We start from the raw sequence: 15,282 nt of genomic DNA on the forward strand, positions 1-15,282 counted from the left end.
GCAAGCAAAAGCATCCTTCGAAGAATGGAACGGGAGATCGACAGGCGGATTGGTGCAGCGTCTGCAGTGATGCGGACTTTGTACCGGTCCGTTGTGGTAAAGAAGGAGCAAAGCCGAAATGCGAAGCTCTCAATTTACCGGTCCATCTACGTTCCTACACTCACCTATGGTCACGAGCTGTGGGTCGTGACCGAAAGAACAAGATCCCGGATACAAACGGCCGAAATGAGTTTCCTCCGCAGGGTGTCCGGGCTCTCCCTTAGAGAGGGAGGATCTCAGAGTAGAGCCGCTGCTCCCCCACATTGAGAGGAGCCAGGTGAGGTGGCTGGGGCATCTGATTCGGTTGCCTCCCTGGTGAGGTGTTCCGGGGACCCCGGGGACGACCCAGGACACGCTGGAGAAACTACGTCTTTCGGCTGGCCTGGGAACGCCTCGGGATCCCCCCGGAAGAGCTGGATGAAGTGGCTGGGGAGAGGGAAGTCTGGGCGTCCCTGCTAAAGCTACTGCCCCTACGACCCGACCTCAGATAAGCGGTAGAAAATGGATGGAAGGATGGAAAAGCACCCTTCATTTTCCTATTAAATCATAAAGCAAGATATCTGACGCGAGCAGAAGCATATCCTTCTCTTTTTATATAAAGTCTTTTTTAGTTGCCTGTACAGCTTTAGCAGAGTCGGGACACATGGCAGTCTCAGCTGTTATGTGACAATCAAAATAATGTCACCAAAATATGTTGCGGCAGATTGATGTCATCCAGACAGGCAGATTAACATCGCTTTCTTCCTTCTTCGATTGTCACGATTGTTGCCCTTTGCATTTTTCACCATCTGTGGTGGTTTTACAGATGTTAGCCAGCCGGGCCACCGGCTTGACGCATTGTGTAATTTGTCAAAATAAGTGACAAGCGTTGGACGGAACACGTGAAATGGAAGCGGATGTAACTCTTAAGCTGCAAAGAGCTGCATACTGGACTTCAAACAAATGGTGGTCATACTTAACAATGACTGTCATTTATTTTTACCATGAGGCACCTTTATTCTGTTACGGGAGGCCATACAGTAGTATACTGTAGCTGCATGTGGTTAAGATAACATACAGTAAACTCATAAAGTGACAGCTGATGGCGAATTTGTACTCACAGTGGCCTGCTTTGTAACAAACAGCACGAGAATTTTTTCTTTTTAAACTGTCCAAGCTATGTAACGTCTTCCATTAGATTGATTTGTGACCCACTCCGGGGGAACATACACTGGTGAAGCACAATCCATAGCATGATGCCTTCATCCATCTTGCCCCCCTTAAAGTCTCTGAGCCTTTTCGACAGATGGACCTGCTGCATGTGTTCCATCCTAACTCGCAGTCCTCCATGAACGTTTGTCATAACCAAAACAAAATGAACGAATGAAACACATGCAGGAAGTGAAGCCAAATTCCAGACAGCGGAATGCTCTGCAACTTTTGGCAGCCATTTATTCCTCCTTTTATTTTTTTTCATTTTCTCTCTTCTACAACAAAATGAAGCAGATCATAAGATGAACCCTGTGGATGGTTTTACTGGCGAGGCTATAACCACACAAAGTAAAGGTCACCATTTAAACTTTGCAGAGACTCCAAAGATATTTGACCTTCAAGTAATGGGTTTTTGAGATCAACAAGATATATTTTTGCCCTCTAATCTCGAGATCAAAAATGCTAATGACGTGGAAAAATAATAGGCTAAAGAAACAGACGATAGTTTAAAAATACAGTGGCACCACTGGCAATCCATTTTGGGATGCTGTTCCACATCTTTCCCCTTTGGAAATCAAGAAAAAAACTTCATTAACTAATGTTTTGAGTAACATTGTGTTCAGTGACCCCTGGATATTCAAGCTTCTGCATTTGCAATTTCACCTATTTGCAAATTTTTTGAGGGAACCTAACCCCTCTTTATTCGTTGGAAACCCCGCCTATTCACTTTTTTTTTTTCATGGCAAAAATACTATCTACAGTGTGTTTGTAACTGTTTGAATTGAGAAATGAAATAAGCCTCTTGCCTATCCATCCATTTTCTGAGCCGCTTCTCCTCACTAGGGTCGCGGGCGTGCTGGAGCCTATCCCAGCTATCATCGGGCAGGAGGCGGGGTATACCCTGAACTGGTTGCCAGCCAATCGCAGAGCCTCTTGCCTAGTGTTTCGTATTAAAGTTTGTGGTATATTCATGGTTTAAGATATATACTATATAGCCAATTATAATAACCTTTAGGTTGACTCTATTCTAGTCCTTTTCCCTATCCCCGATGAATTGCGGAGATCCACTCTGTCATTATAGTATAAAAACAAGATAACCACAATATATTTGCGGCTGAGCCTTCCTACACAAAAAGTGAGCTTTTGTAGTGATCCACTGGAGCACAGATGCTGTTGCAGCCTCTGGCCTGTAAAACATTGGCTTCTCTCATCACTACTTCCACAGCTGGGTACTAGTGACCTAGGGGTGTCATGGAGATATGTGTGTAAGTGTGTGTGTGAGTGAGTGAGTGACTGATAGTGAGGACACATGGACAATAAACGATGACAGAACCTTTATATAGTCAGAGCTTGGCAGGAGCAAATGGCCAGTCGGGAAACCTTTGGAAAAGTGGCAAGGAGGGAGGATAAACACAGACATGAAAATTTTAAAGTATTTGATTACAATTTAGGTCAAGCGATCATTTTGATGGTTAACTAGCAGCCAGTACTCGAGTGTAAGTTACTGTTTGTTGACAAAGTAATCTGGGACACAGGCTGTGGTTTCCGCCAGTATGTCTAAGGGTTCTATATGAGAACAGTTGGGAAGTCACTCTTTTATAGTCGCTCATGTCTGGAAGATTGTATTATATTTAGTATAACAGTGAACTTTGATTGGGAGAGGCAATAAACAGCTTGAAGTAAGAACTTGGCCCTTTTTTTTCAGAAAAATTTTTCTCTTTTTGCCAAACAAACTGCTGCTTGTTGTGAAGTTCGCTGACACCAGCGAGCACTCCATTCTAAAATTTTTGCTCGCAAGTCAAAGAATTTTTTTTTTATAAATCATCCGTATCTGCAAAAACTCTTAAGTTGGGTCAGTCGGAAGTTGAGGGACCACTGGAAATTATTCTTCATCTTAAAATATGATACAAGGGCTACAAGAACCTACTGAAGGTTTTCTCAGGGTGCAGGATATTGGAAAGGTTGGGAACTGCTGCAGTGAACGTAAAACATACAGAAAGCTGACCTGTTTTGCTTTAATACCACATCATTTCAGTGAATTATCAGGTGGACCCAGGCTATATCACGGGTAATACCTCAGGTGTGTTCCGGTTGTGGCTGCGCATTATGTGTGTGGGTGTTGTGTGACTAAGCCCATTAATGCATGGCCGCGCACTGTTGAATAACTACATGGAGGAATGGGCAAATCGAGTTGGGGGAAGGTTTAAGGATGGCCTGAGACTTGGTGACAGAGGAGGGAGCAGCCTGCCTGGATTAACTGCTCAAAATGACATGTTTGGGATATAATATAGCCTGCCCCCCTTGCATTATTTACACTCGATAAACTGATATGGTGAAGCCAGCCCACCAGAGAGACATGGAATTGAACTAGCGGGGATGCCGAACTATCAGTGTTTATTTGGGCGAACAGAGAAGCAAACATGCGAAGTCCCAGTTCAGTCGAAGCACAGAATGCTAATGAAATATGGTCGTTAGGTTTGGAGCAAACAAGTTATTACATCTGTTAATATTATTTTCCTTGTAGTGTTTGTTTTATTGATCTGTTTATATTGTAGGGTGAATGTTGCTACAGTGTATTTTTAATTATCCTTAAATTATTGAATATTCACAAGCACCTTTACTTTATGGGAAAGTGACTGGCTTGTGTACATTAGAGGTGCTTGAGCTTTCAGAACTGTAGTTAGAGGAATGTGGTAAATCGAATACAGATCATGATAAATGCAAGATCCGAAACAACTACAAGGTATTCGACTGGACAGCCTCCATTTTTTTAATGATCCATACAATACCTTACTAGGACTCGTAACAATGCACCAAAGTTCATATTAAATTTGTATCTCGATTTCTGACCCACAATCAGCTTTTTTTTAATAAATAAATTAATATAATGAATGCATCTTTTATTTATTATATTTATACTATTCATAATTTATTAAGATAATAAATACATTGCTCAGATTAGACTGCCTGTGTTTTCTTCCATGCCCTACAATTAATTTCGGAATGGTTCCTTTGAAGGTGCATTGACATGTTCGATGTGACTTGGAGAAGTTATGGCAAATATTCTGGGTCTCGCCGACTGTGCGATTCCCATCTCTGTTCTCAACCGTGTAGCCGAAAAGCTCCCATAGTGCTGACCTAAATGATCTCGGAGGGGCCGCAATTTTAGTGTTTTTAATAGTACCAGCCATTTTTCTTCATTTCCTCCAATCAGCTTTGTGTAGTTGAACACAATTAGCATTAACGGTAGCCACAGTTTTGCTCACTCCGGGCAGATGACTGTCACGGGGAAAAGTAGTCACATGACACACAGTTGGGGGTGGCCTGCAGAAGAAATGTATTCTCAATCTAGGTTTATGTTTTTTTTTTTATTAACTTGAAATAATAATAATTATTATCATTATATTAAGTTTGGTAGCATTGTGACCTTATGAAGGCATAAACAAAGTTGAAAGGGGAATATTGCAGGTCTGCCATTGCAAAGAAGACAAAGCTTGTGTCTTAAGAGTATCACGATTTTCAGTTTAAATTATGTATTGTTAATGCCCTAACATGTAGCCTACCATAGAAGTAAATTGTTCATCAAAGTAATCAGGTGCGAGTAGGAAAGTTATTCATGGTTTCAGTGCCTTAGGCTTTATAATTTCTAATGTAAATGTTTTGGCTTTATTGTAATGCGATATTTTCAATTTAAATCTCATGCTAACAATTTGGAAAGTAATTTGCAAGGCTTTTGGGAACATAGCTTAAGTTATTTTATGAGGTTTTAAAGTTGTTTTCCTTATTTTTCTTTAAACTTCTACATCTCACAATCTGTAGAATCTCCTGTTCCCCTCAGCTTGAAATATTACTGGTAGTTGCACCACAAAACATTATGTTCTTTATTTAAGGTTGTTCAGAATTGTGTGTTTTGAAACTGTAAAGCACAGAAGCTCTTATTCATGTTCAAGTCTTTGATTTCCCTTGAAACAAAAAATAATTGTTTTACTGGAGATAACAGACTTCGGCACACACACACACACACAAAATCATTACTACAGGTCCATGCTGTTCTATCTGTATCTCCTGCTTAAACCTCCACCAGCCAGCTTCCACAGTTAGCCTGACTCCCTTCTCACTGGCTTCAACAAGCAACAGTAACGTGTTATCAGACAATATTGTAAGCGTTCACAACATCAGCAGATAGATTAAAACACTGAATGGTGTAGACAGCACCTTCGGCCAAAATCAATAGCATACTACGTACTCAGCTGGTATCAAACATCAAGAAATAATGCCGCATTGATTGCAATGCAGGTGGTGCAGCCATTGAGTCTCAGCTAAAGATCTGTTTGCATGTAAGTATACAAGTGTGTGTGTGTGTGTGTGATTGTGTGGTTGACACTCACCCATAAGCGGTGTTGCTGGCCCTTTTACTTGCTGCCCTGGAGCGACTTGACTTGAGGTCTCCACTCATGCTCGTGTCTGCAAGCATGAGCAACTCATTAGTTTCATACTGATACACTAAGAGCGACATCACACAGCACAGTGTGGCTTCACAGCACTATAGTAGAGATTACAAATATTATACAATATCTAGTTTGTGCTTAAACGTGCCCTCTTCAAAGTAAACAATATTTTTGCTCCGGAGTGTTTTCCCTACTGTTGTGAAGTACCTAGCGTTTGGCAGAGGTACATTGGAATCGTTTTCTCCAGACCAAAATGGAAAATGCTTGTCCTATGTCATGCTCCATGAAGCAGGAAGTAGCCTGCGAACTTAGAAATGCATGGACAAGCACAGACGAGGTGTATCGACATTTGTTCGACAAATGTATTTTTCACTTTCGTCGTTTGAGTCTCCATATGACCATTTATACCCCACACCACTGTCAAAAGTCTTGTTTCCACCAAATTACTGGACATGGTACACATTTTTTTACATTTTTAAGGGTCCAGCAGCAAACCTGAACCATCCCATTTTTCACTACACTTTTGTTGCAGAGGTATTCTTGTGGAGGGTAGACCTAGACACACTGCCTTCTTATTCATTGGTCAATGAAGAAGCCTCTGCCTTAACGTTGAATGAATTGAATGGGAAGAAAAAAAATCTGTCTCATTTGTTCTTTTCATTATTAATTTGCGATCAGAAAATTAAAATATGACTCATATTTATTTATTTTGGCTCAGATAAAAAAAAATACAAAGTAGAAAAATGGAAAATTGAAAATGTTTGATTTAAAATTTTTATTTGTGTTCACGTGACCCATACATTTGGTTTGAACTTTTGTTTGTTTGCAAGTAATCTGAGTGTGTGTGTTAGAATTTAAAAAAAAAAAAAAAAAGATAATGAGTCACTATTTCATTTTTATTTGTTTTTTTTATTGGAATAGAAAAGGGCACGAAAGAATGATTTGTAGAACCAAAAAGCACCATGCAGTTGAAATAAAATGGAGGGAGACCTGCTAAAATACAGTAAGACAAACGCTAATCTTCTTTTAAACTTGTGTTTAACTTTGTTTAACAGTCCGAGTTGGACTGAAAGCCATTCACTTTTTAGCCACTGTGAAATGGTGCATTTGTAAATCAACAGACATGGCTTGAAGCATGCAAAACACTAAGATAACTCATCTGTGACTGTAACATCATGTAATAGGTGCGTCAGAAAAGTTACAGGACATGGTGTCAAAAAAGATATACAGTGTTGCCTTGACAAAAAAGTGACCTGACTTAAAGTTTTTCGAGAATTACATGTAGAATATTTCAAATAACCACATAACTTTGCCTTAAAGCCTGCTAGCTTAATGCTAACACAAAATGGGAAACGCCATAGACACGATAACCATATGGATATTTGAACACCAGTCCAGGAACTTCTCTGACACACCTTGTTCAAACAATTGCTGATAATTTTTAGAATAGAATACGACTTTAGCTGTGCCACAGGGACATTCTGAAAATTAAATGTACAACTATGGGGAAGCACTGCACACAGCTCTCAAAAGTACCATTAGCACTTATGCTAATGCTAACACAAAATGAGGTATGTCCTAGTTTCTCCATCAATATTAGAGGCATTTGTTTTTTTTTATTCTAATGATGTAAATAACTCTGTTAGCCACCATTTAACACACTAATGAGATAAGGGGCTTTTAAGTCTGTTCGGGGTTGTCCTTCACATTCACCTTCTATCACTTACTGTTGATTAGGCTTGCCGTCGTGAGCCAGCTGTTCACCTTTTGTTTTTGCCGCCTGCCATTACATCACTACTATCCATCTTTGATCTTTGTCTGCCTTTTCTTTACATATACAACTCTGAGAACAATACAATTGGCCAAATATCAATGAGCAGTTTGCACTTCATAACATGCCAACAAACTCAGCATTGACATCACACTACACTCTGCTCGTAGCTTTGTCTCGATTTACCAAAAGAGTGTAGGAAAGGGGATGATGAGAGGAGAGGAGAGAAAGACATGGACAGATGGGTGCTGGATGGAGTGTGACTGGGACAACTGCACATTTCCACTCACACAGTGCAGCACTCAAATGACTGTGAGCTACAATTAATTAAGTGTGGTTTGCAAATGTGTGGACAAAAACACATGTCTGTGCCTTTCCCTAGCACAGCAGTGATACATTTGGAACACTATGAGGCTTAATAGAGGTGACCTGCTGGTCGACTTCTCTGTTTCTCCTCTGGTGCATCAGCCTTGCTGACATCTGAGCCTTAGGTGCATGAAGATGACTATTGCATTAAAGAGGCCAGCAACGAATACACAATAAAATATCATTGCTTGTTTAAAACACCTATGTGCTTACCAAGGTCATTTTAGTAAACATTAAAACCGCACACTGTGATTTTGTTATGCCTCATCATGTGGCTTAAACCACATGGGAACCTTGTTAAGTCCAGTGTGGACCTTGTTAAGTCCGGTGCAAAACAGAAAAGTGTTTCTAATGCACTACAATATTAAATTAGGTACACCCCCACATCTAATGAGAGCAAATACGAGTGCTGTAGATATATATATATATATATATATAAACTCAACTGAACTTAACACTTTAATAGTAGCCTACTGTATGTTAATTATTATATTCTACACTCTGATAAAAGAATAGTAATTGAAAAATGAGGAAAAAGTTGTAATTTTAACAAATGAATGCCATACAGTATATTTATCACATATCGTAATATAATATTTGTTAAAAGCACTTCTGTTTAATGATCGAACAACCCAAACCGAAAGAAATTTCAATTTGTGTGTTTCTCAGGAAAAGACAAATATTTTCATCATCTCATTAAAGCACTGGTGTCAAACTTGTGGCCCGGGGGCCAGATCCGGCCCGCCACATCATTTTATGTGGCCCGCGAAAGTAAATCAAAATTGCTCATTGTGTTCTGGTGTAATACCATTGAGATATTTCCAAGCATTTTTTTTGTTCTCAATCCCCCTTTGAAAAGAAATGTCATAGTTGAAGAACATGTTTTATAGGCTTCTGATTTCAAAACTGAGTATTCATCAATGTGTTGTGTACACTTTATGTAATTAGAATATATGTGGTAATCTTTCATTTATATGGGTTCACAGTCGTAGCGGCCCTCCGAGGGAAGTCATAACTACGATGTGGCCCATGACAAAAATGAGTTTGACACCCCTGCAGTAAAGTGAAAAAAAAAAACACTGGCTTCTTGATTTCATTGTCTGTGACTTGTATATAGTTATAAATAGGTTAATATATCATCTTAATGCTGGTATCCATTTATTATTGGAATATTACAACTTTATTCTCATAAAATTACACGTTAGCGTCAATTATCACCATAAATTGTCTTTAATACTTCCACATTTTACAACAAAACATTTGATATTTTCCATTGACCTTTATCGTCATTGTATTAAATAGATGTTATGCTGTTAGGGAATGTATATGTGTCAAGCTCTCCTCTTTTTTTTTTTTTTTTTTAAATAAATTAACGACAAGTAGGGAACGTTCATGCAACCAGCAAAATATGTAAGCATGCTGACAGGGTGGACAATGACAGTATGGACATTTTTGACGAATGTTAGCATTTTATGAGCCAATTGTGGACCTTCACCTAGTAAGGAGAAGAAGTATATTTTTATATTATTTCTCAAAGTTATATTGTTAGATATTTCACTATAACAGAGTTGACATACTAAGCTTGACAACATCCAACTGGACAGCAATTTCAGGGACTCATGCAAAATATTTAATGTGATTATGTAAATACAATATACTGTACATTATCAGAATGTCTTGTTTTTAATAATTTTTTTAATTTTGTATCATTTAAACGTATTTAACACACTGTAGTTAGCAGAGCGGTGTGTGGGACAAGCCGAAATCATCCATCCATCCATCCATCCATCCATCCATTTTCTGAGCCGCGTCTCCTCACTAGGGTCGCGGGCGTGCTGGAGCCTATCCCAGCTGTCATCGGGCAGGAGGCGGGGTACACCCTGAACTGGTTGCCAGCCAATCGCAGAGCACATAGGAACAAACAACCATTCGCACTCACAGTCATGCCTACGGGCAATTTAGAGTCTCCAATTAATGCATGTTTTTGGGATGTGGGAGGAAACCGGAGTGCCCGGAGAAAACCCACCCAGGCACGGGGAGAACATGCGTACTCCACACAGGCGGGGCCGGGGATTGAACCCGGGTCCTCAGAACTGTGAGGCTGACGCTCTAACCAGTCGTCCACCGTGCCGCAAGCCGAAATCATGTACATCCAATAAAATAAAAGTGGTATAAAATGAAGGAAACGCATTTTAGGAAACTTCTCATTGTACTGGTATGTGTGCAAATGTAGGGCCATTTACAATAACACCTCAGAGTTTCATTATTCGGCTACATTTTCATTCATTTGGATTGAGTGATTCTGATAAGGATACCAAAGGTGTATTGACCCATTTGTTTCCCATGCCGTAACCGAAATTAGATTAGATTAAATCTCATTAGATTTGTTTTATGAGTGTCCATACTGAGATGTTAGTTTTTGCTTCAGTTATGTTTTTCGAAATAAATAAAAAACAACAACACTCCCGTATGTCTCCTTGCTTAATTGGAAACCATAAAGGGCAGACTGCTTGTTTTCAAACCTCTGCAAGGCCTATAAACATTTTCAAATCAATCATGGTGATAATGCAGGGGGCATCGTTTTGTTTTGTCTGGTGGATCGGCACTAAAGTTCAGATGCTGTTTATGATTGTAGTATCAACTCTCATGTGAGTTCGTGTGTGTGTTCTCCACGCCTCCCTTCAAATACTGTAAATAATATGCTGATATAATGGCTCATTGCTTGTTAATGTGTATATGTGTAATTTGAACATTGATGCAATACATGTTTTCTATACATGGTCTTTTTGTGATTTGAAATTGAAGCTTTTAAGAAAACCTACAGTCTAGGCTTTAGGTCTGAGATATAATAAGATAGTAACACCATCGTTTTTCCTTATACACGAAGGATTCAATCATTTCTACTTCCTCAGAAGACCATCAGTTAGCCGAAGCAAAAATCATCATCGCTGATTTGACCTTCCTGGCGGCACTCAAGACAGCTAACTTTACTGTCAGGGTCAATCAACTAACCCTTAATTTATTACCTTACTAGTAGATGCAGCTTCAATTCTATTTATGAACAAAATTTCAAGACTCGAATGCTCTGAAAAAATCAGTTTTGGGAATTTGTGCACATGCATCTTCCTTTTATTTGAAATGTTTTTTACTTTTACAAAAACACGCACACACACACTCGCACACGCACGCACGTACGCATGCACACACAAATGCGTAAAAGCTAAAAATTGCCACTGTATGCTTATTAATCTGTGCACTTTGAAGTCACTGATGTGTGGGAGATTAAATAATAATACAGAATGATCAGATAAAAAAAAGTCTGACTTATGTTTCCATTATCGCTCCTCCTTCATGTTTCATGCATTGGTTAGAACGCTACTCTTTATTCTTACATAATTTCTAATTATCTATTTTTTTTAAATAAATGAAGCATTTAAATTACATTCATTCTAAAAGGCGACTGACCCAATTTTTGTTTTGTAGTCCCACTTACATATGCAGTGTGTATTTTCTCAAAAAAAAGAATGTACTGCCATTCATTACCCATACACCCTCCAAAAAAGACGAACCCATAAAAAAATGATGAATCATTTCAATGAAGATTACATAATTCACCTGCTCTACTGTTGGCTCCTCATCACAATGGGAGTAACTTTGCTAAAACCCTAAAACAATGTGCATAATTAATTTGGATTCTTTCATTTCTTTATATTAAAAATACAAATTAATTTCTGTTTCCTAAAAGCTGCTGGGTACTGTAGCCTCCTCTTTTTAAACTCTAATGTATCCTAATGTGTATTAAAAAGTCACACATGGCCTACACATGTGAAATGAACAATTACATGATGATGATAAACAAGCATGCATGCGCCTTTTGTCTTGTTGCATTTGTTTTCTGCACTTGAACCTATAGACAGACCAGATTCAAGTCTGCAGCATTGTTTATAGGCCTAATTCTACTTTTCATTCTCAGGTCAAAATTCAGAGTTAAATAGGTATCATTTCAAACATAAAGACTGCATATGGTATTGGAAGATAAGCGTTGTTATAAGCACATATCCTAAAGATATTTTTCATCTACATGCAAGACTCTGCGTAACATGATTTTTTTTTCACTTTGCTGCAGCCTTTTCTGGATTTGTGACGAGAGCGTTGCTCTTCAGTCCAGCAAAAGTTGTAGCTGTGCTATAAAAATGTGCTCACACATTAGACACTCTCTTTATTGTGGTCATTTCTCGAAAGAAAAGCTTTGATTCCTCCCCAGGGCTGCACGACTATATAATATATGTAATTAAAGCTACAATAAGCCTTTAAGCACAGTGAGCCTGCTGACCTTGCCGAAGTAAGACACAGGTTGGGCTCAGAATCACCTCGTTTACCATCATAAACTCCAAACCTCCAGTGATAAAGTATCATATTGTTGTCAGATTAGGATACCGTGAACATATGAGGAAAACCAGTCAGGGTTACAAGTTAAGGAAGGTTGCATAGCATGAAACTAAGGAAGAAAAGGAACAAATACGATTTATTCTCTTTTTCCCCTTTCTTTCTGAAACACGGTGATGCATGCAAACATCCAATAACACACAAAAGAACACACAAGACACAAAATATAAATAAAGATACACTCACATCTTGGGCTGAACAGGGTCATAACAGATGCGAAACAAGCAGGAGGCTGAGATAAAAGATGCTCACTGAGGACCTCTTTGCTCATGCGGTTGACTGACTGCTGAGATACTACTGAGTCAGTGTCAAGCCAGCGACAGAGGCACCACTGGGATGTACCAAATGTTTGACTCTGGCAGGGGTGGACAGGGGCGCACTGGGCTGCTCCATTAGAGGGCTGAGTGCGCGTGGCTGGTTTTCACTCGGCAACAGGAGCATGGATGACAACACAGCTTTGTTGCCACTCTCACTTCACTTTCACTTCTGCTGAAGCCATACAATTTATACTAAACAAAATGAGAGACAAAAAAAGGTCAAGCAGAGGGATTCAGGGCCTTTGAAATTGCACATGAAGGCTGCACAATCTCTATGATCTTCTAATGATGACATCATTGGTATTGAGTCTCCAATCCACAGGTGTCAGACTAGTGGCCCAGGGGCCAGATCCGGCCCGCCACGCCATTTTATGTGGCCCGCGAGAGTGTGCATCGACTTTGTGTTTCTTGCTAAAATATCAAATTCCAAATTGTCTCCACTTTTAAAAATATTGAGATATTTCAAGCATTTTTTAATCAACCCCACTTTTAAAATAAAATGTATTCATACTGTAGTTGAACAGTTTTTACTGGCTTTCGATTTCAAAAGTAATTATCCATGAATCTGTGTATATGTACTAATATGAGGCAGTCATACATTTATATGGGTTTGCAGCCATAACGGCCCTCCGAGTGGAACCATAACGACAACCCTGCTCTAATCAATAGCTCACCCGTCCCTAAAACAACTTCATTATTGGGCTAAATTTGCAATAAAATCAAGTGTAACAATAATACAGTGGAACGTAAAAGGTCAAACACACTCTGTTCATGAAGGTGGTTTGACGTTTAATTTGCTTGGAATGTCAAATCAATTTTCCAAATGAGAAATAATGGAAATAGAATCCATCCATTACAGGGTTGAAGTGTCGCCATCCTCCATCCATCCATCCATCCATTTTCTGAGCCGCTTCTCCTCACTAGGGTCGCGGGCGTGCTGGAGCCTATCCCAGCTGTCATCGGGCAGGAGGCGGGGTACACCCTGAACTGGTTGCCAGCCAATCGCAGGGCACATAGGAACAAACAACCATTCACACTCACAGTCATGCCTACGGGCAATTTAGAGTCTCCAATTCATGCATGTTTTTGGGATGTGGGAGGAAACCGGAGTACCCGGAGAAAACCCACGCAGGCACGGGGAGAACATGCAAACTCCACACAGGCGGGGCCGGGGATTGAACCCGGGTCCTCAGAACTGTGAGGCTGACGCTCTAACCAGTCGGCCACCGTGCCGCCTGTCGCCATCCTAATTCTTTTAAATACTACAGGTAATATTTGAAATAATATTTTAGCATATACTGAATTGCAGTCCATCCATTTTCGATACTTCTTGTCCTCATTATCATTGCCAGTCAATTGCAGGGCACATATAGTTAAACAAGCATTCACACTCACATTTACACCTATGGACAATACACACTTAAAATAAGTTATGGAAGTAACTGAAGAGTTCAAATGCAAAAGCATACATCTCCATTTTTTTGTAAATTGAGTCAAATAAGTTTTTAAATTTCTGGTTCCAGGTAAAAGCTAAGAATCTTTATTTAGGGTATGCTAAGTTAACACAAATAAGCAATTAAGAGGCTACTTTGGTTAAAAATCTAATGTTTATTGAAAAGGTCTTTCAAAGAGGACTTTGTCATTTCATCGCAAAACCAGACAACTCCTAGAAAATGATTTAGTTAAAAAACAGACAAGTCAAAAATGTTCACATAATTATTAAATTACACTAAAATTGTAAGTACCATGTAGACTTTCCCCAGAGTTTTAGTTTAAATTAGGGGTTGTTAGACCGCCAAACTATTTCAATTTGAAGATGGTTGTTTGTCAGCATTTATACAATGAGTGTGAAAAGATAAAGGTGTCAAACAAATTTTTGTCATGTAACAGTAATTAGTGAGATGTTAGGTATTAACACCATCTTCTTGTATTGTGGTAATTTCCAAGCAAGTTGAGGCTCGGGAAGCGCAACAAAAGAGTTTGATTCTTTATGGGAGCGTCATGCAAATACATGCACAGTGATTATCCTAGATGTACAGTTAGTCATTCAAACTGCATTACAAACCAGCAGAATAACTCTTATATGTGCTGGCTCCATTTGGTTGGCATAGAAGACACCAGAGGGCCTTGAATCACTCTGGCGAAGCTTTCATGTTTAATTAGCTTCTTTAACTGCCTAGCACAGCCTAAGACCAACTTTAATCTGAGTCTACTCCAAAATGATTATTACCTCGTTCCACACTGCACTTTAGCCCAGTCACAATTGCCTTATTAAACGGATAAGTCGTGAGCCACTTTTACACATGCTGTGCTCTCAGTGTTGGAGCAAGAAGTCCACTTATCCCCAGGCCTGTAACTAGCAGAGTCACACACTTACACCTACAGAGAAATAATAAATATATATATATTACATATATACAGTTTATACCCCAAAAAGTATATAACTTCCAAGACAGTCCATTCATCCATTATTTATACCGCTGATCCAGCGCAGGCTACCAGGGAGCCGAAGTCCATCCCAGCTGGCATCTGATGGCATGTGTAAATTTGATAGTCCATTTTTGCACTGCACTCACAGTTTGGTGTCAATCACCACAACAGTACCAGAAGGTCATTAGCCGCTCTCCATCAAACTTCTCCTCAGAATGCCAATTTGCTCTCAGTTCACTGGTAGGCAGGCACGCTCTGTCACCATAATAAAATG

At 39.5% G+C, this 15,282-nt stretch overlaps 1 protein-coding gene across 1 annotated transcript in view; it reads right to left on the reverse strand.

Annotated features, from left to right (window-relative positions):
- Positions 1-12,563, reverse strand: part of si:dkey-234i14.2 (RNA-binding Raly-like protein) — a 62,055-nt gene extending 49,492 nt beyond the window's left edge. Inside the window, exons 1-2 of the mRNA XM_061766106.1 lie at positions 12,448-12,563; positions 5,619-5,694 (exon numbers count right to left, since the gene is read on the reverse strand). Coding sequence (XP_061622090.1) covers positions 5,619-5,694; positions 12,448-12,532 — 161 coding nt within the window. The 5' untranslated portion in view covers positions 12,533-12,563. The remainder of the gene's footprint in view (positions 1-5,618; positions 5,695-12,447) is intronic.
- Between the last annotated feature and the right edge of the window lie 2,719 nt (positions 12,564-15,282).

Source organism: Phyllopteryx taeniolatus, chromosome 2, assembly GCF_024500385.1.
Source record: "Phyllopteryx taeniolatus isolate TA_2022b chromosome 2, UOR_Ptae_1.2, whole genome shotgun sequence".
NCBI classification, from domain to species: Eukaryota; Metazoa; Chordata; class Actinopteri; order Syngnathiformes; family Syngnathidae; genus Phyllopteryx; species Phyllopteryx taeniolatus.